Here is a 22,338-nt window from a genome sequence, read left to right as displayed (position 1 = left end):
AGTATAGTGTCTCCTTCACTGCACTGGGGGCATTAGGACCCACACAGACCACAGGGTGAGCTCCCCCTGCTGGCCTCCCTAATACCTCTTCCAGCAGCAACCTTAGTTTTCCCCATGAGGTCTCCCATCCAGGTACTGGCCAGGGTCAACCCTGTTTAGCTTTTGTGGCAACCAGGTGAAAGCTGCAGGGTGATATGGCTGCTGGTTTTAGGTACTTTTACTCTGAACTACTACTTTTCATCATTTTCACACACAAGGAACTATAGTTTCTCTTAGCCATCTAGAGGGACTTTACTTTTAGGGAGATAAGGGACTGAGGGAGGTGCTGCAATCTGTGATTTGTCAAATAGGTATGACACTCAAAGCAATTAGAAACAGTAAGAGCTGACAGCCGCCATGAGTAAACAAACTTGTAGCTGCTAGTTTGCTTCTCAGAGGATTGTGCTAAATTTCAAATTCTCTTAACAGAAATAACATATAACCAACAAAGTATCGAAAGAGTATCGCCTGTTTCACATATTATGTGTGTGTGAGAGGTCAGCAGCGCTGCTGTGACTTCAACGGGAGACACGCTTTGAGTTTTCATTACATTTGTACTTTGTTACTATACAGAAAACAAGGTGATTTATGGAGTACTACACTGAATTTTTCCTGGGATGACGGATATAAATAATAAGATGTTTATTGGTGGGTAATTGAAATCTGCTATAAACTTTACCATCATGCACCAGTGTTGTTGATTTTGTTGTTGCTATTGAATTGCGCGTGCATACAGCGCTGAATAAAAATGGTCGACGATAGATGACGTCACTATGGGGGCTACTTTTATGTGAATGCAAGAAGAAAATGACTCCTCAGGTATGCAGTTCATGTTAAGAGTTCTCTAGACAGTTCCTAAGGGGAAAGTACTGCTACTGTATGTGGGAAAGGGGCTATTGTCTAGGGAGTTCCTGTGTTGTGACGAAATGCGACTCTCCTTGAGTACGTGTAGCATTCATGTGACTATTGGCTAAAGCATTTCTAAAAGACAGTAACTGTTTAGAACAAAAAAAGAGCAAGAAACAGCGCAATGAATAGAGCACATTGCTAGCGATGGTATTTTAATGGCGTTTAGAAAATGCTGTTTCAAAGCTTAATACGATGATACACTATAAATGTTATGGGTTTTAAAGAAAAAAATCTGTACATTTCATTAACACCTTAGAGACTGCTATTAAAAGGTAAATATTACTTACAGATCAAAACAAAAAGTGCAAACTCGTTTTAAAAACACTATTACTAATAACTTAAATATTATTAATGTTAAGGTAACGTTATTTTTATTACAGTCGCATGTTAATATATATATATATATATATATATATATATATATACATTTTTATTTTTTATAAATAGCCCTTCAAAATCCTAATCCATCATTGACCAACATAACACACGAAATCTGACCCTTACGGCTTTCCATAAAGTTCTGTATAACTTCACACTTCTAAAAATGCAGTGCTCCTGTATTTAAGATATGATAAAAATGCAGCAAAACGTAGCGCAGTGAGAGAGTGGTCCGAACGAATGGGACTGAATCTCGAATCGATTTAGACCGAGCCCGTTTGGCCAATTCACTGAAAAGAACCGACTCAAAAGAATGATTCATTCGCGAATCGGGCCTCGCTAGTTCTGATATTTAACAGGAAACAGGACTACGGTACACATGCCGTTATTGCTCAAATATTTTGAGAACATGTTTCTCAGGTCAGTTGGAGCGCTCATGGCACGAAAAGGGCCACTGGCATCATGACCGACACAAGATGTCACTCCACTGAGCAGAATCGGCTGTCAAATTCCAAAGCCTCGAAATTGAAGAATCGATTCATTTTTTTAATCGACTCCCAGCCCTACAAATCTCCGCGCACAGGTGCATTCGCTCAGATAATCACAGTTCAAGATCTTGTAGAAACTGTAGTTGTCCCCGAATTCAGAAAACTTCAATAAGTGATGGAAAAGAGTAAGTTACAGGAAAATGATTCAAATTTGATTGCATAATTTCGATGCTGAATTCACACGTGTGTTGTCCATTAGAGAAGGCGTGTGATCACTACCGACTGCCCTTCAAAAACGACTGTGAGGAGCTTCTGGGCCGCTTTCAGCAAACAGAGTCGGTTCGATATGAAGAATTTTCTGCTATCTGGAGAGAAATGAACTTCTCAAGTGTGTTTTTGTAAGGCCACATTTGTTCATGAATACTCTCCTGGGGTGATGTATCGTTTGACGTGTAATACTATGACACATTCTGCATCCTGATTATGGAATTGTTGAAAGTAGCATACAAGTGTTATGACTTTGTAAAATTTAAGATGTTTGCCACATTTGTGTTTGGTGCTCCTGCTCTTTAAGAAGAGTTCACCCACAAATGACAACCGTAATTATTCATGTTGACTTGCATAACTTTCTTTTGTGGAACACACGATATTTTGCTAAAGGGTTTGCTTTTTGTGTGTGTGTGTGTGTGTGTGTGTGTGTGTGTGTCCCATACAGTGAAAGTGAATGGGTATAGACCTTATTCACAGCAGTGCCATCTTTGATTTTTGACGAGAATGACAACGAGGCTGTGAGGTACAGACATACAGTCACTTCAATGGGTTGTACTGCAGTTGAAGTGTTTTTGGATTGTTCCGCGGACAAAACATTGGAAAAAAACACATTTTCAAGAACATTCAGTAGACATACAACTTAAGACAACACGAGTTGTGGAAAATCAGATGTGGTCTGAACTTTTAACAGCTTTATTACTGTTCGTGCCACTGAATAGATGTAAGTTTATCCCTCACAGCCTCATTGTCATTCCCATTAAAAATCAAAGATGGCGCTAGCGTGAATAAAGTCTGTGAGTGCTGTGGAGTTATCAAATGCTATAAAAGGAACAGACCGAAATTTAAAGGAATAGTGCATCCAAAAATAAAAACCATCTCATCTAATCCCCTTCATGCCATCCCAGATGTTTATGACTTACTTTCTTCTGCAGAAAGAAGAACAATATCTCAGCTCTGCAAGTGAATGGTGACCAAAACTTTGGAGCTCTGAAAAGCACATAAAGGCAGCAAAAAATTAATCCATAAAACTCCAGTGGTTTAATCCATGTCTTCTGAAGCGTTCCAATCTCGGTTTTGGTTGAGAACAGACCAAAATGTAACTCTTGACATCTGAAGTCTCCTTGGCGATCATGATTTCAAGCTCGATTACACTACCTAGTGCTCTGCGGATACGTCAAGCACTAGGAAGTGTGATCGAGCCTTAAGACAATGATCATGCCTAGATACTGCAATGGCGAGATGTAGAGTTACATTTCGGTCTGTTTTCACCCAAAACCGATCGCATCAGTTCAAAAGACAAGGGCTGTTTCTCAATGTGCGTTCTTTTTTGTTCTTACGTTCTTGTGGACACGTTCGACATCATCCACTGCAGAAGTTCAATTCCAGTACTCAAGAACGCAAGTACAGAGAATGCATAAAATTACCTGGATGTGTTCTTGATGAGGCCGAATATTGAAGATGCACCAGACGGTGACTTGTGAGCAAGAACCCGGTACTACGGTAGCAGATGAAGGACATTCATCATTGTTTTACCTCAAGAGTTTCCCGCTGTAAGCTCGCGAAAGTCTGACGGCTTTTGAGAGTTGTTATACATTTGTTGTTTTGTTGGGCATCATTTTAATATAGTAATAATCACCTGAAGGAAACCAGTGTTTACATACAGACTATTCTTTTAACACATTACTAGTCCTACAAAACCTCACTGGTTTGATGATAATGCGTTCACTGGGGTGTGTTAATGCCAGTAGTTCTCTCACTGCCTTCAAATGTGCTATCACAGTTAATTGTGCAACAGGAAGATCGCAGCACATCTCAAAGCTCGCAATAGACACGTTCTACGTCCTCCTGTCCTTCCCAAATTTGTTCTTCCAAGGTGGCTTGACAAAACTGGTCTCCACGAGAACGCAAGTCCATCTGACTTGCGTCAAGATGCAGAGTGCCAGGTTTGATGTCCATTAAGTTTAATGTCATTTGGTTATGAGACATGCAAGAACCAAAGACATTAATGTCAAACCTGGCACAACATGTCATATTAACTTATGCAAGTGTGAATGAAATGAAGAGCTATGGCAAGATTTTCAGAAGATGATTTACATTTTTTGTCTGCTCCTCACACAAAACTGTCATATAGCTTCAGAATCTGAAGACTTGGAATAAAGCGCACAAAGTTGTATGGACCACTTTTATGGTGCATTGTTGAAGCCCATGTGCCAATTCACTGTCATATGTATGGAAAAGAGCAAGAAATTCTGCAAAATTTAATCTTGTGTTCCACAGAAGAAAATCATATGAGGTTGGAACAACATGAGGGTAAATTGCACAATTTTCATTTTTGGATGAACTACTCCTGTAACACCAACTGTTTTCTCTTATGAAATAAACATGAAACGAAGAATGTGTTTTTAAGCTTCACTGTAAATTACTGTTCCATGGTCTTGTTTGAAGCTTGCTTTTTTTTTTTTTTTTTCTCTCCCCCTCAACAGTGGAAACCAAACAGACCATGAGAAGAGATCCTTCACTCGCCTTACTTTTACAACAGTCTACAATTACTTTCTACCACCGTACAGCTTTCAAATTCGAGTGGGGGCCCTGTATATGATCTATGGTCTTTACAACACACAACTTGTTTGGCCTAAAGAAAAGGTGACAATTTTGCCATTATCACTCTCGTTTTGAAGCAAGACCTATGATTTAGCTTTGAATCGTTAAAGAACCATATGAGAAATGCGTAATTGACCAAAGGCTGTCCCTTTTACTCAGATCAGGGTTGCTCTTAAGGATTGGTATGAAGTGCAGAAGCTTATCTTGGAGGCAAAAAGTTGCCAGCATCTGGATGTTGTTTACATCTTTAGGAGACTTTTGTCTGATAAAGTCTTTACTTTCACTGCCATGCCCAAGCAGGTCAGTAACTCCTAAGTCTATGTATTAGTACAGTTTACATTCAGACATTCTACATACTGTAACACTGCCACCACAAGGCTTTTTGTCCACTTAAGAATACACTCTGAGGGATCAAAGGTGCTACAAGTGGTGTTTTTCCAACTTCCAACAGTGTCTGAAAAGTCTCCAAATTTGTTATCTGATTGGCAGCTAACATTTGAAGCGAGTCAGCGGATTCAGCATGATGTAAATGAAGAGTTTCGGGCCCGTAGTGACAGAGTGGCCGAACTTGCTTCCTTTGAAATGCTGGAAGTGAGCATATACATATTGTAACACACAGTATTTTGAAAACGTATTTGCATGTATACAAATATTTTATATATAATATAAAAAGTAAATGTATAATTACGTAAAATATTTTCATTTTGATGAAATGATCTCCGCAATATAGACACTTTTAAATGAATTGTTATAAATGTGTGTTTACGTGCAGGAGGTTGCAAATGTGCACAATCACTATGAGAGAATGAAGGCATCATCAGTGCCCACATCAGTTGGGGTGACTCTGCTTAACCTGACGGGTTTACTTAAGAAATGCACTCTTGAGTACCAGCATTGGCAGCACAAAAACACGGTCCGTATTGAATTGACTGCATTTAATTGAATAGTATTAACACTGTTGTTTTCATAGCTGCATGTCCTTGTTGCATGTTGTTTTTTAATTGCTTTTAGTTTAGGGCTGATTTCAATTTATATGACTTTGTCTTACTAGTATTTCTTTCTATATTGTTCTCAGGCTGCAAAAGATAAAGACTCTAAAAAGACTGAAACCACTCAGAAGTCAGAGGTGAGTTAAACTTCCCAAGAACCTTACATTGTACAGATGCATGTAATTTGGATGGAAATAGAGGAAGAAAGTATTATGTTTCTGGATTTATTAGAGACCTTGGGTCTAATAGCATTGTCTTTTGTGTATCTCCAGTCCAGTGACAGAGCAGATCTGCTTGCTGCCATCAAGTCCAAATCATATGGTCATCTGTCAAAGGTTTGAGATTTCTTACCCTTTAAGCTTGGTTGGCCCACCTAGGAAAAAATAATTATCAAAATATTAAAAACTACAGTCTTGACCAACACAAAATAGGTATTGTTTTAAAGCTTAGAATCTGTACTTTACAATGAATGTATGCATTATGACCAATACTGAATAAGCTTTGAAATTTGCAGACAACTCCTAAGTTTTCCGTTTTGATAAACTGATCAAATAGCAATGTCATATGTCATTGGGAAGCTTTCAAAGAGTAGAATACAACCAGGATATTTGTAATACTTGCAGACAAAAATATAGAGAGTAATAACTAAGTATATGTCTTTGACATACATGTTAACAGGTGCTGCTTATAAGCAGCGTTGTCACTTACAACTTCATGAAAAATAAACGGAATATAAAATCACATACCATTACTGAGAGGAGGTGATTCCCATTAAAACGAGCTCACACGCAACATAATCGGATGTATAGCTCATTAGATAATCCACACGAAGCACCATGTGCACACAGCACATAATGTGCTATCTGGCAAAAAACATGTTAGCTTTCCTGGATCAGATGTCTTAATTGGAAATATAGTACGTTGTCCAGCATCATGGAACGAGTCATTAGGATTCAGATAGCTGCAACCAGAGGGGGAAGACATCAAAATATGGGCAGAGAGGATCATTCACTGTTATTACATATGCCCACCAGGAGATGGCATCAAGTACATGACACAGACTCAGTGATGGCTCAGATGACACAGAATGGAACTGAATGAGATCTTGTTACTCATGCCTGCATGTTTTGGAGAAGGGAGCACACCTTTTAGTCATTTTTGTATTTGCATGTGTAATTAGTTCTGTACAGTTATTATGTTTTATTTGTTTGGAGAGGCTTTTGGACACTTGGAGATGTTTTTGGATAAATTACTAGGATAAATTATTTTTGTAATGCTATAACTGTTGATTGCTTTGTCGTATCAACATAAAATCAGAAAAATAAGAAGTTTCTTGTTTTTTTTTTTGTAGCAGTTTCTTAGGCTGAGAGACTCATAATTTATCATAATCTATATCATTAAAAAATTTGAAGTTTTCTTTAAAATGATACCAATCTGTTGACCTTTTATTTTTGTAGAGTAAGCCTTTAATTTTGGGCATGTCACTGAAACAGGAAATCTTTAAAAACACCTTCAGAGCTTAAAGGGCTAAACTTTTTTTCATGAATTGGGGATAGTACTGTTTTATTTTTTTGGTTTACAATAGAATAACTGGATAATATGACAAATGATTCGTTAAACAGTTTAGGCAGTAGTCTGAAGGCAGTACTCTTGAATATTTTCAAACATAAAACATTTGGAGAGCTACAGCAGAGGGAAGATTTTCAGCATATAAAATTAGAAAAATTTTGGTCGGCTCCTTTCCAAAGCTATGATATGGCTTCAGAATCAGAAAACTTGGATTAGAGCACACTGGTTATGAAACTATGTTTATGGTGCCTTTTTATGTCATTTGAGTGTTCTCATTTGAATGTTTTCTGCCTTATAGCAGAATAAGTGGAAAACTGATTGTTTGATCAGTTTAGCTCAAAGTCAAAAGCAGTATGAAATAAGGCTGTTCACAAAACGATAAATTAATGCCATTGCTCTGTTAAAAACCTAAGCTCACATTTGGGATGTAGCAACATATTTTTGTAATAATAGCTATCGTAGTAGTGTACAGTACTGTTTGAAAAGTGTTTTTTTTTTTTTTCTTCTTCCCTGAAATGGTCTAAAGGAATCTAAATCTAGGCACCACAGACAGAAAAAGATGCTCGTGTCGGGATCTGTAACTGATCAAACCCTGTTTGAATGCAAGAAACCTACCTCCCTCAGGGCCAGAACCTACCAAAACCTTGGCAAATCAGGTCAGAACTGGCTAAGACCCTCTGTTAGCCATATAACAAATTTTGATTTCAATTGTAGTTCAAATTGTGTCAGAAGTTGATGCTAGAATAACACGTAAGACAATTTTGTGTCCACTTTTGTCTGAAAAGGGGAGGCACAACCGATGAAGGTATGGCTTCTGACTATGATGGAGGAAGACAAGAATGCATGTAAGTAAAGTTTTAGCAATTAAATGGGAAATTTGAATGGGGTGTACTCATTATATTTGTCTTTAAAATGACTTTCAGGAATGGAATTGTCTAAAATATTTAATTGGCTAGGCATCACTCTTTGAGCAGTACCTCCATTAAGATGTATTAAAATCTTCTTGGAGACGAATGGACAAAAAATATTTAATTCTGCATTTGTACCATATAAATGTAGAGATGTACAACTGGAAAAGTCATGGAAATTCTTTGGTCAAAAGGAGTGGAAACCCTACTTTATCTGATTATACAAATTTTAATACAAGTGTCTTCTGATTGCAGTGAAACGAAAAGACCAGAGAAGATTCAAGTGGTGAAATGACTGCATAGCAGTGGACAAAGAGAACATTTTATTATGCCGTGTCATTAAAACGGCGAGTTTTCTGTCTTGGCTACTGTACATAAAATTGAGAAATTAAGCTTTGCGTTGTGTAGTCCACAGACAGTGTTGTTTTATTTCATACTGTGTTCTCAAACATTATAGAATGTTATTTAGGTCTTGTGTGATGTTTTGGTTTGGACAAAAATAAATGTATATAATAATGTATTATCTTGCCTTGGAGTGCATTTCTGATTTGGCATTTGTACACAATTCTCTCTTTTTCTTTTTTTCTGCATTGTCTTCTATCTAGGTTTTGAAACCCGCTTTATGACTTTCAATGTGCTGTTTTGGGCCTGTGCCAAATATTCATAAACAGCCTTGCAACCTTCAATCATCTTGTGATTACAACAAGAAAGCATCCAAATAACCAGAGAATCAAATAGATGGTAAGAGTATTAAATGCCACGTGGGCTCCGTGCCCATGAAGAGTTCATATGCAACATCTGAAGCAGGGAACATTTAATGTAGTGAGACTGATACTGTTTTTCTATGAACATTAATGATTAGTTTTATGCCTGATGACTGTATAACTGATTTTTAATTTTTAATTTGATTTTGCTTTATTTTTTACAATGACTAAATATACATTTTTTACAATAAAATAATATGCATTATGAATAATTAATTAAATAAAACAGACAAATTATGCCATTTTATTTAGTCCTAAATTAAGTAGAAAGTGTGAATATTTGAAAAGTCATGCCGATTATCGGTTTAAATTATCTCTAATGTCAAATTTTGGATTTTAAATGATCTCTTAATTTGTTTTTCAGTCTGACCTTTTAATATTCCGTGAGTATGAGTATATAGGTATGATTTGATAACTATACTAGTAATATATTACTATTACTGTGGTTTGATTTTAATGATTTACATTTATTTTGTTAGATCTCATCTAGCCCTGTGAATATTCACAAAGATTGGGATCAATTTTTGTTTTCGAAAATGTTTTTGTATTCCCGTTTCTTCCCTGCTGAAAAATCTTTTAGTTGACAGTAAAACATTTTATTGATGTTTTACTTATTTAATGCTATTTTGAGTATAAAAACATAAATGTGCCCACTATACACGTGTTATCATACACTGCCTGGCCAAAAAAAAAAAAAGTCGCTGTTTGGATTTAAATAAGCAGATACTTCAGAACCCTAACTGATGCAGTGTGTAGTTTCTCATTTCCTAAACAACCATGTTGGAAGACCTATCCCGTGGTCGTGGAAAAGGCGTTACTGTGTTTCAGAAGGGGCAAATTATTGGCCTGTATCAGCAAAGAAAACAACTAATGAGATTGCTGAAATCACTGGAATTGGGTTAAGAACTGTCCAACGCATTATTAAAGCCTGGAAGGATAGTGGTGAACCGTCAGCTTCAAAATGTGGTCAGAAAAAGATCTTGAATGATCGTGATCAGAGATCACTAAAACGCTTGAAGATGCATCATAAAAAAAAATCGACAGTAGAACTCTCGGCTATGTTTAATAGTGAAATTAAGAGCATTTCCACGTGCACAATGCGACAAGAACTTACAGGATTAGGACTAAACAGATGTGTGACCACAAGAAAGCCACTTGTTAGTGAGGCTAATCGGAAAAAACTACTTCAATTAGCTAGGGAGCATAAAGATTGGACTGTGGAGCAATGGAAAAAGGTCATGTGGTCTGATGAGTCCAGATTTAGCCCTACTTCAAAGCGATGGGCACGTCAGGGTAAGAAGGGAAACGCATGAAGCGATGCATCAGTCATGCATAGTACCCACTATACAAGCTTCTGGAGGTAGTGTTATGATCTGGGGTTGCTTCAATTGGTCACGTCTAGGCTCAGCAATGTTATGCGGCAATAAAATGAAGTCAGCTGACTACCTGAATGTACTGAATGACCAGGTTATCCCATCAATGAATTTTTTCTTCCCTGACGGCATGGCCATATTCCAGGATGACAATGCTGAGATTATCAGGCTCAAATTGTGAAAGAGTGGTTCAGGGAGCATGAGGAATCATTTTCACACATCAATTGGACATCACAGAGTCCAGACCTTAACCCCATTGAAAATCTTTGGGATGTGCTGGAGAAGACTTTGAGTGGTTTGACTCTTCCATCATCAATACAAGATCTCAGCCAAAAATTAATGCAACTCTGGATGGAAATAAATGTTGTGACGTTGCATAAGGTTGTTGAAACAATGCCATGACATTTCAATTCTAAATAAAAAGGTCACTTTTTTTATTTTATTTAGATACGCCTAAATGTGTTCTTTTTATGTTTGGACAGCAGATATGTTCATATAATAAGAGCAAAAAGTCATTTTTAGTTTTAGTTTTTTATTTAGGTAAATGTATTTTCAGAGAACTGGTGCAGTAGTTGATTTAAAAATCATTTTTAAAATGAATAATAACATGATTTAAGGGGCGGTAGTAATTAAGATTAATTGAATACCGGGACGTTGTCTCCCTCTGGTGGAGGCAATATTTAAACCGTCAAAGCGCTCGGGGTGTTGAGGTGTTCACACTGGTACAATAAATCTCAAAGTGATGCACCAAATTGTTTTTGACTATTTGAGTTAAGAGTGATTTTAACCTCTGTTTTTACTATTAGATCGACGTGTTCCAGAGATTCGTGACGTCTCGTTGTGCTTAGAACTGGCATTATGACGTTACATTGTATGTTCCAGAGCATTCTTTACATTCTTCATGAATATTTACAGTGTTTTAGCTCGCTTATTTTATCTAAGAAAAATGAGTTCAGCATTTACAAATATACGCGGTCCTCGTCCATCGGTCAACTCGCCGTAAGTAGCCTATTTTTATGAATATTTTCGCATCATAAATATTAAATTACTGTTAAAGACGCGCTAACCTAAATGTCAGTGTGTGTATATATAATCTCTCTTATTATTTTTTTCTTATGAAGGGAGATGAACAACAGGTCGAAGCTTAAAAAGCTGTGGACTCGTCCGATGCAGAAAGAGGTTTGCAATATATTAAGCACTTTCCACAAACAATACAAGCAAAATTGGGCTTTTTAAAAAATCTTCGTGCTTAATTTTCAAGAATATGTTAAATATTACATGAGCTTAATTACTTTTTATGAGGTCTGCATTGTTTGTAACCCAATTTTGGGACATCTAAATACAGTTGTGTGCATTTAGTTTATTTTTAGCAATAAACAGTAACATAAAAATTAAATAGACAAAATGTATAATTATCAAAAATAATTAATTAAAAAGAATGATAAAAAACAGGGTTGCAAATTATCCTTAAATGAGCTACCACTCAGTAGGTAGCTGTTATACGAATTGTTGGTAATTAAGTTTATTAAAAATAGTGCAACACTTCACAAGGTTCCATTAGTTAACATTAGGTGTCATGAACAAACAATTAGCAATAAATTGTTTACAGCATGTATTAATCTTTGGTAATGCTAATAAAATACAATTGTTAGTTCATGATGCATTAACTAATGTCAACATATACAAATTTTGTTTTTAAATCTGTATTACCATACAGTATGTTGAAATTAACCAAGATTAATACATGCTGTAAACTATTGTTCATTGTTAGTTCATGTTAACTCATGTTTTTAACTAACGTTAACAAATGGAACCTTATTGTAAAGTGTTATTAAAATAGTTTTTTGCTGTTTAGAGGTGTTATTTAAAAACTAGGTTAATATGTGGTTTAACTTTTCAGGCTACTAACTGTTGCTGGTCATTCTCCCCTTCTTTAGGCAACCTGCCTTTTCCCTCCGCTGGGACCCAAACCAAAACCACCGACTCGACAGCCTACCACATCCACCCAACCGAATGGTGGCTCTCTGCGTCATCCCAGTGTTAAGCCCCAGGTCAGTAACCTGGTGATCCATCAGATGAGTCTCTCCGTGAGTTCCTTTGCACTTGTCTTTAGAAAGTTTTATTTTCTACACTTTATCTCAACCATTTCTTAACAGTCCTGTTTAAACTCTGGCCTCCTGTCAAGATTTATCCACCCTCCTTATTTTGTAACTTGCCCTCACTAATCGTTCAGTACAGCAACAGACAGCCTTTGCCTTGCCTTATTTATTTAACCATTCGGGAAGGTATTGGCTTTTCCCCTAAAAATATTGAAGGAGCACTTGAATTTTACAGAAAGTGAAGCCAAGCACCTCTAAACCGAGTCACCCTCTAAAGGGCATCTCTGGCAAGGACAAAGTGGAACCACTAAGTCCCAAAGGTAGAGAAATGTGAACTTTTCACCATTTACTTCATATTTTATATAAAAAGGTTTCTCAAAGCTGTATATCACGACAGTGTGCCACTGATGTGTACTAATTAAAAAAAAAATTACTATTGTCGCAAGATGAGTGTAATCATATTCTTTTAGTTAATCTTATGTAAAGACATCATTGATTTGTATTGCTTGTACAGTAAAATCTACAGTACTGTGCAAAAGTTTTAGGCACTTGTGAAAAATGTTGCATAGTGAGGATGTCTTCAAAAATAATGCCATAACTTTTCATTTATCATTTAACGTCATACAAATTCCAGTAAACATAGAAAAAAAGCTACATCAATATTAAGTGTGACCACCTTTGCCTTTAAAACAGCACCAATTCTCCTAGGTACGCCTGGATACAGTTTTTCTTGGTTGTTGGCAGATAGGAGGTTCCAAGCTTCTTGGAGAATTCACCACAGTTCTTCTATCTGTTTAGGCTGTCTCAATTGCTTCGGTCTCTAATTGTAATCTCAGACAGACACAATGTTCAGTGGGGGGCTTTGTGGGGACCATGCCATCTGTTGCAGGGCTTCCTGTTCTTCCATTCTAATCTTTTCTATTTGCAAAATAAATGTTTGGGAGTTTAAAATGTATATTTCCTGTTGACACACTAAAGCTGAAGATATACAGGTGCATCTCAATAAATTAGAATGTCGTGGAAAAGTTCATTTATTTCAGTAATTCAACTCAAATTGTGAAACTCGTGTATTAAATAAATTCAGTGCACACAGACTGAAGTAGTTTAAGTCTTTGGTTCTTTTAATTGTGATGATTTTGGCTCACATTTAACAAAAACCCACCAATTCACTATCTCAAAAAATTAGAATATGGTGACATGCCAATCAGCTAATCAACTCAAAACACCTGCAAAGGTTTCCTGAGCCTTCAAAATGGTCTCTCAGTTTGGTTCACTAGGCTACACAATCATGGGGAAGACTGCTGATCTGACAGTTGTCCACAAGGAGGGTAAGTCACAAACATTCATTGCCAAAGAAGCTGGCTGTTCACAGAGTGCTCTATCCAAGCATGTTAACAGAAAGTTGAGTGGAAGGAAAAAGTGTGGAAGAAAAAGATGCACAACCAACCGAGAGAACCGCAGCCTTATGAGGATTGTCAAGCAAAATCGATTGAAGAATTTGGGTGAACTTCACAAGGAATGGATTGAGGCTGGGGTCAAGGCATCAAGAGCCACCACACACAGACATGTCAAGGAATTTGGCTACAGCTGTCGTATTCCTCTTGTTAAGCCACTCCTGAACCACAGACAACGTCAGAGGCGTCTTACCTGGGCTAAGGAGAAGAAGAACTGGACTGTTGCCCAGTGGTCCAAAGTCCTCTTTTCAGATGAGAGCAAGTTTTGTATTTCATTTGGAAACCAAGGTCCTAGAGTCTGGAGGAAGGGTGGAGAAGCTCATAGCCCAAGTTGCTTGAAGTCCAGTGTTAAGTTTCCACAGTCTGTGATGATTTGGGGTGCAATGTCATCTGCTGGTGTTGGTCCATTGTGTTTTTTGAAAACCAAAGTCACTGCACCCGTTTACCAAGAAATTTTGGAGCACTTCATGCTTCCTTCTGCTGACCAGCTTTTTAAAGATGCTGATTTCATTTTCCAGCAGGATTTGGCACCTGCCCACACTGCCAAAAGCACCAAAAGTTGGTTAAATGACCATGGTGTTGGTGTGCTTGACTGGCCAGCAAACTCACCAGACCTGAACCCCATAGAGAATCTATGGGGTATTGTCAAGAGGAAAATGAGAAACATGAGACCAAAAAATGCAGATGAGCTGAAGGCCACTGTCAAAGAAACCTGGGCTTCCATACCACCTCAGCAGTGCCACAAACTGATCACCTCCATGCCACGCCGAATTGAAGCAGCAATTAAAGCAAAAGGAGCCCCTACCAAGTATTGAGTACATATACAGTAAATGAACATACTTTCCAGAAGGCCAACAATTCACTAAAAATGTTTTTTTATTGGTCTTATGATGTATTCTAATTTTTTGAGATAGTGAATTGGTGGGTTTTTGTTAAATGTGAGCCAAAATCATCACAATTAAAAGAACCAAAGACTTAAACTACTTCAGTCTGTGTGCATTGAATTTATTTAATACACGAGTTTCACAATTTGAGTTGAATTACTGAAATAAATGAACTTTTCCACGACATTCTAATTTATTGAGATGCACCTGTATATAACCATCTTAAGACAAATGTTTATGTGCCTAAGACTTTTGCACAGTATTGTATGTAAAAATATAAGATTTTGGTTTGCTTGAATTCAGTCATTTGAAATTTTAGTTTAGATCTTTTTCTATAGCTGAATAAATATAAATCTCTGTTTATTCCCCTATGGATCACATACTAAATGATTTACAGCCTTTTCAAAACATGTTTATTTTACAGTTTACCTTGTCCAACACATTCCTGGGTTTTGTTACTCTTGTCACCTAACTTTGCCAGATGCACTGACGCTTTATGGACAAAAGCTAACGGACTTTGAGCGGAATGAGATAATGGCATACCCGGAGATCTGGTACCTTGGCCTGAAAGCAGAAAAGATTGCAGGGTCCATTTACAATGGCTGTAACTCTGGTTATGATAATGAGGGTGGCCATTACATTAAGGTAACAGTCAAAGCTGTGCTTTATTTAATAATGTACCTGTTAAGCTTAAAAACAATAATGATTGACTAATTGTTATATAAAATTTAGTTCAGAGCTTGGTTTTAAATTTGTCAGTTGACATAGCTGTAACCTTTGCATGCGTGTTATCTCTTGGTGGTGCATATGTTCCTGTTGTGTTTACAGGTTGTTCACGACCACATCGCGTATCGTTATGAGGTGCTGGATGTGATTGGCCAAGGCACCTTTGGCCAAGTGCTTAAATGTCTGGATCACAAGACCAATGAGATGGTTGCTCTGAAAATAGTACGCAGCAATGAACGGTATCTCACTTCATGTCTTGCCTCCCTTTAATTCAAAGTTGTAAAGACAAGAGCATATACATCTTAATTGTTTGTGTTTGGTATTATGTATATTTGCGCTCAATACAGTTTTCATTGATATTCCTTAAATTTAGATCAAGAACACAAAACAGTCGTTGGGTAACACTTTACAATAAGGTTCCATTGGTTAACTTTAGTTAATGCATTTGGTATCATGAACAAACATAATGCACTGACTAATTTTAAAGGATTATTTCACCCAAAAATGATAATTCTCTCATGATTTACTCACCTTTAAGCCATCCCTGATGTGTATGTCTTTCCTTCTTCATCAGAACCAAAATTAAGATTTTTATAAGCACATTTCAGCTCTGTTTGTCCATATAATGAAAGCGAATGGGTGCCATCAGGCTGCTGGCTGTTTGATGGTACAAAAGTTTTATTTATGCAGTATAAAAGTAATCCACACGACTCCAGTCAATCAATGAATGTCTTCTGAAGCAAATCGATAGGTTTGTGTAAAAAATAAATTGATAATTAAAACTTTAAAAAAAAAAAAAACACTTCTGCCAGCAGTCGACCCATCACGGAGCTGTCACGTGATGCAAGCATGATGGCGTGTTCACGCGAGAAGTCAGAAGTGCGCGCTTTGTATACAACAGAGGAACGAACATCATGCGAGTGTTAAGTCAAACAGCAATACAGCGATTTAAAGTAAAAAGAAACATGTAATTATCGATTCGTTTCTTACAAAAACATATCGATTTGCTTCAAAAGAAATTCATTGATCGTCTGGAGTCCTGTGGATTACTTTTATGCTGTCTAAAGCCCGCTATACACTGTAGGATTTTTACAGTCTTTTAGGATTGTTGCTTGTCAGACGATACGAACGCATTGAGATCGCCGTGGCACACTGTGCGACTATGTTAAACTATATGATACACATCGTAGCCGACTGTGGTCCCAATCATCCTCATCAGTGAATGTGACTCACATTGGGAGCATTACGGAATAGAAGCGAAACAGTAAGATTTGCCCGCCCTTTAGGAGCATTTTTTTTTTTTCTGAAAGTCAGGACGTCAGCATTTCTGTTGCTCCAATACCACTCCATCATGAGCATAGGCTAACCATAGGCTAACATATAAAAAGACTGATGGATTTTGTCTAATAGGCCTATAATAAGACAGCCTGATCCCAAATACAAAGAAATTACAGATGTTGAGAATGAACATGAGTGCAGGAGGTAGCCTACAGGAATAATTAGCTACCACAAGCAAATATTCATTGTGGAAATAAAGACTTGTGGCCCGAAAAATGAAAACAAACTTCTCCGTTTACATAGGGGAAAACAAAAAAGGTGGTTTATAGTACGTCTTTCTCCTCCTTTTAGATTAGTAAACTATAGGACACGCAAAATGTTGAAAATTCATATAGACTGATAATATATCGCACTTGCAAATTCCCTATGGATAATGCAGAAACACAACATAGATTTCTATAATTGATTCCAATTGTATCTGCTGATTTGGATTAAAAATTCCCATAAATACTTAACAATAAAAATTGTTTCCTTTTTTTATTTTTATCAAATTGGAGTGGTGAACGCTGAACGTTGTAAGATTGCCGATTTTGCCCTATGACGACAGAAATCCTTTAGGATTCCCGAAATTTGTCTCAGACGGTAGAATCAAGGCCAAAATCGTACAGTGTGCACCGGGCTTAAATATGCCTTTTGGATCGTCAAACAGCCAGCAGCGTCATGGCACCCATTCTCTTTCATTATATGGACAAACAGAGCTGAAATGTGCTTATAAAAATCTTCATTTTGGTTCTGATGAAGAAGGAAAGACATACACATCTGGGATGGCTTAAAGGTGAGTAAATCATGAGAGATTTTTCATTTTTGGGTGAACTAATCCTTTAACAAATACAATTTATGATTTTAACATGTATTAGTGTATGTTTAAATTACATTAAGTTAAAAGTATTGGTCATTGTTAGTTTGTTAACTAATTTTGTTAACTAATGTTAACAAATGGAACCTTATTGTAAAGTGTTACCATTTGTTGCTGTTTGGTTGTAACTTCAGGTTTAACTGACAATATTTCTGTGCTGTTTAACAGGATTAATAAATTAGCCATGGTGGAGGTGCAGATTTTGGACATGCTGCGCGAGAAAGACAAAGATAACTCTAACAATGTCGTCCACATGAAGGAGTTCTTTGTCTTCCGCAACCATCTCTGCATTACCTTCGAGCTTTTGGGGTGAGAGTGAATGACAATATACATTTCAGAAGATCATCAGATTAGTGATTCTAATCCTATCAGTGTTTGCTTTGGGTTTAAAATTAAGACAGACAGGTTGATTGGTTTGTTTTGGTCAGTTGGTTTCTTTTGTGGTTAGAATTACAATACTACAAGATTGGTAAATGGAAGAGAAACTCAGTCAGCCTCTAATGAAAACCTAGTTTTTTTTTTTGTTTTTTTTTTGTCTCTGCAAAGACCAAGCTTGTATGATCTCCTTAAAAAGAGACATCATCAGGGTTTCTGCAAGATGCTAGTCCACCGCTTTGCCTGCTCATTGCTGGAGTGCCTGCAGATGCTTCACAATGAGAAGATCGCCCATTGTGACCTCAAACCTGTGAGTTGACCAACATCAGGGGCTTTTGTCTTCGTTTTAGGCATCAGAGATAAATCATGAACTGAACATGTTTCCAGCCCTGTTAAATGCAAAAACCCTTTAAGGTGGGTTCCCATTTGCCTACAATGGACTGGTTAAACGTTTGCCAAAAGTAAATGTAAATGTTCTCCTAATAATGACTAGTAAATGTCTAAATATTGATGTTCAGTTTAAGTGTGCACATTTGTATTAGTAGCCTATTCATGTTGATATTTGAACCCATAATCAACAAAGCTGTTGCATCTCTTGCATTCTGTTTAGATGGTGTTAAAATACAGCCATTGCAAAACTGCTGCAGAGATATTTTCACTGCGGGTTGAGAGTAAAAGTTTGGTTTAACTCATTCTGTGTGTCCAAAGACAAGATCCACAGATCTATATATCATTGAATAATGTCTATTTTAATATACTTTGTTTTTTACAGTCAAGTTGTTGATAAAAAAAGAAACATTTCATTCTAATCACCATGTACGTCCTCTTATTATATTAGCTCACCAGCTGATGCCGGTAGTCTTAGAGATGGTACCGATTTAGCGAATGTTCTACATATCAATGTAAATAGTACAAAATATGCAAGTAAACAATAAACATGTAACAAATATATATATACAGTATATACAACATAATATATGCAATTACAAGACATTGATTGATGAATAGAATGAATTTGATTTGAATTTGTTGGAAGACCTGCATTGAACTAATTACATGTGTTGCGGTGCACAGGAGAACATTCTGCTGTGCCCAGGTGACCACTTTGACACCAAGGTGACTGATTTTGGATGCAGCAGCTATGAGAATGAGAGAGGTGAGTTTAGCTTTTAATGGCTTAAACATGGGAGAATAAAGCGCAAAGTATACTTCGGTCAGATGTGAAACCTGAGCGTCTGCATACAGAAGGTGACGCAAATTTCGTACTGAATGCGTGCAGCCCGATTTTTCTAACCGTGTGTATTTGAACTCTCATTTGAGCCGTTGCTGTCACGAAGAAGCGCTAGAAGATTAAATCGCCAGTATACAACAGAAGAAAAATGTGAAATCAACAACACTGGATGTGCATTTCAAGAGCGCATATGTCAGGAGGTCAGGACATACCTGCATTTGTATAACTCAAGTCTGAAAGAATATAAAGTCATCTTTATAAGTCTAAACTCCTGAAGAGAAATAGTCCAGTATCTCACAGCAGTCGTTGCGCACATGCGCCGACCACCTGTATTGGCGTGCACAATCAAGTGAAGTATACTTTGAAAGTCTAGCATTCAGCTGTACGCAGATGCTCAGTGTTCACATTAAAACCGAAGTATACATTAGGCTTTAGTGTTCAGTGGTTAAGATGTGTAGAACAAGCCTGTGTGAGGGTAACTTGCCATTATGAGGTGGACTGCATGGAACATACGCATCATATATGTCTGTACAAGGTTGTATTTCGTTATCCTACCATTTCGTTATTCTTTTTTTATCCATTGTAGTTTTGACCTATGTTGGAAGCCGATGGTACCGTGCACCAGAGGTGATCCTACGTCAGCCATATGACACTGCCATAGATATGTGGAGCTTTGGCTGTGTCATAGCAGAGCTGTTCACTGGCCGGCCAGTCATCACTGGGAAAAATGAGTTGGATCAGCTGGCTTCCATTATGGAGGTAAAGACAGTGTGTGGTTGGTAAATATGCACTGAGAAACATGAATAATCATTTAAAGTCTGAGTTTGTAATGATTGTGTTTGTTTAGGTGCTTGGTGTGCCACCTACTGATTTGACTGAAGAATCAGAAATTTGGGAGAAGTACTTTGGTGAGCTCAAAACACATATGTGACATGTTGTGATTTTTCCAGTTGTTTTCAGTTGTGTCATTTTGGAACTGTATTGAAGTGATATTGTTTGTTGTGTTCTATTAAAGATTCAAAGGGGATGCCCAAGATAGTGGTCTTTCCTAAAAGACATCCCAGATCTAGACCTCTGGCCAGTGTTCTGAGGACCACTGATCCAAACTTCTTGGACTTTTTGAGGCGCTGCCTGACGTATGCTCACTCACTGATGACAATACAAGAGAATTGTGCTTTCAGCTGGCCATATGCCATTTGTATATGTACTGACCTTGAACTACTACACTTTACAGGTGGGATCCAAAGAAGCGCATGACCCCAGAGGAGGCCATGCAGCATAAATGGATCGTGGATGGCTGCATTAAAAATCCCCGCCAGCAGCGACGTGAACAGAAGCACAGCACTGGCAAGAATATCACTGAGATTCCCCTTCTCAAAACTGCTGAAAACGGCCGTTTACAGCAGCAGGGTACGTCAGACTGGATATTGTTGAAATGTTGTACCCACACGGTAGTAGAAGAGTAATGTTAGTGTTTTAATTGCAATGATAAGCCTCAGTATTTAGCTAACAGTGTCCAATAGCTATATGCAGAATTTTTCAGTAATAATTTTTTGTTTGTTTGTTCATCAGTTAAGAAAGACCTGATCAACAATGAGGGGCCATCAAAGAAAGTTGTGCCGGTCCCTGACTCTGGTCAATTGGCAGGACCTTCCTGTGAGCCAAAGCAGGGACAACCACAAAAAATATGTCCCAGGAATGGTTTATTGAAGCAATGGACCAGCAAGCGTCCATCAAAGCCCAAGCCATGAAGCCACTGTGTCCCAGGAAACACAGTGGCCACAAGGAGGCGATAGCTGAGTGTCAGATTACACACAGGAAATGGCTGAGCCCACATCCAGCACTACAGTATTTTCAGGGCCAAATGCAAAGGTATTAGGCTCTTTAACACTTTTCCAGGATATTAGTTGACTGTATGTTAAAAAAAAAAAAAATGTTTTGCTTTTATTTGTAGAACATATCTCTTTCTTGGTGCTTTCAGCTAAATCATATGTTGAACTTTAGCATGATATTGCAAGTATATTTTCACAGATTACTGTGTAATTATTTTAGTGTCCTGCCTGTGAAAAAAGGATCGAGTCTATAGTGGCTCCAGTTTAGATATTTGTTCTATTTGACTTGACATCACGTAATTTGTGTTTTGTGCTATTTATTTTGCATCAAACATCACAGCAGAGAGCTCTCATTATGCTTTGCTTAATTTCTATTCAACCTACAGCCCAAAATCCTGGGTGTTCTCTTAAAGAAACTATGGACCTGTAGTTACATCATCTCGCTGCCCTCTGGTTTCTCCAGTGTTGATGGAATGTCGTATGAAAGTGGCTCCTTGTTTTGAGTGAGTACTTCCTTTTGTGTGTTTTATGAAGGATGTGAAATGAACATTTCAATGTCTTGGTGTGTTCCTCCCTTTAGTAAGGCTAAGTGTGAAACATTTCGTCAATGTAACTGAATATTGTGGGCAGCTATGGCTCAGGTGGTAGAACGGGTTGTCCACTAATCGCAGGGTTAGCGGTTTGATTCCCGGCCCACATGACTCCACATGCCGAAGTGTTCTTGGGCAAGACACTGAACCCCAAGATGCTCCCAATGGCAGGCTAGCACCTTGCATGGCAGCTCTGCTGTCACTGGTGTGTGAGTGTGTGTGTGTGAATGGGTGAATGAGACACAATGTAAAGTGCTTTGCAGAACCGCTAAGGTTAAAGGCACTATATAAGTGCAGACCATTTATCAAAATATGCAGCATTACAGGTAATTGGCCATGTATCATTATTCAACCTAGGGATTTATTCATGTAAATATAGATTCCATTAGGCATTAAGATATGGCATAATAATTTAGTGAATCTGTACGTTGAAGGTGAAGGTCACTCAAAGATAAACCAGCATGCTTTTATGCATCAGTGACGCCACTCTTTAAAACTTTGGCCACAAGTGTGACACAACCAGTGTCGATCCACAGGTTAATTGAAAACTGGTTTTGCAAAGGAAGGAAAAACCTTTTACCTGACCACATGTTAAAAAACAAAGATCTCTCTGTGTCTATATGGCATGCTCCACATGGTCGCACCAGTGTTGCAATCACCATGAG

General features: G+C 37.6%; 2 protein-coding genes across 2 annotated transcripts; both read left to right on the top strand.

The window, feature by feature from the left end:
* Window positions 1-806: 806 nt before the first annotated feature.
* snapc1a (small nuclear RNA activating complex, polypeptide 1a) lies at window positions 807-8,953 on the top strand. The gene is made up of 11 exons (XM_051644642.1): window positions 807-858; window positions 2,074-2,212; window positions 4,568-4,727; window positions 4,845-4,985; window positions 5,175-5,276; window positions 5,458-5,598; window positions 5,761-5,811; window positions 5,947-6,009; window positions 7,770-7,899; window positions 8,029-8,088; window positions 8,407-8,953. Exons 1-11 carry the CDS (start codon window positions 834-836, stop codon window positions 8,439-8,441), a joined length of 1,047 nt encoding a protein of 348 aa, XP_051500602.1. The 5' UTR covers window positions 807-833; the 3' UTR covers window positions 8,442-8,953.
* A 972-nt stretch (window positions 8,954-9,925) lies between these two features.
* On the top strand, window positions 9,926-21,002 carry LOC127409942 (dual specificity tyrosine-phosphorylation-regulated kinase 4-like). The gene is made up of 13 exons (XM_051644936.1): window positions 9,926-11,467; window positions 12,226-12,375; window positions 12,623-12,707; window positions 15,207-15,370; window positions 15,554-15,690; window positions 17,814-17,954; window positions 18,192-18,330; window positions 19,095-19,176; window positions 19,838-20,010; window positions 20,099-20,159; window positions 20,267-20,387; window positions 20,486-20,661; window positions 20,824-21,002. The coding sequence occupies exons 1-13, from the start codon at window positions 11,414-11,416 to the stop codon at window positions 21,000-21,002; spliced, it is 1,662 nt and encodes a 553-aa protein (XP_051500896.1). The 5' UTR covers window positions 9,926-11,413.
* The last annotated feature ends 1,336 nt before the right edge of the window (window positions 21,003-22,338 follow it).

The sequence above is a fragment of the Myxocyprinus asiaticus genome, chromosome 19 (assembly GCF_019703515.2).
Source record: "Myxocyprinus asiaticus isolate MX2 ecotype Aquarium Trade chromosome 19, UBuf_Myxa_2, whole genome shotgun sequence".
Classification (NCBI taxonomy): domain Eukaryota; kingdom Metazoa; phylum Chordata; class Actinopteri; order Cypriniformes; family Catostomidae; genus Myxocyprinus; species Myxocyprinus asiaticus.
The sequence above is the reverse complement of the archived record's forward strand: the minus strand, read 5'-3'. Positions and strand labels throughout refer to the sequence as shown.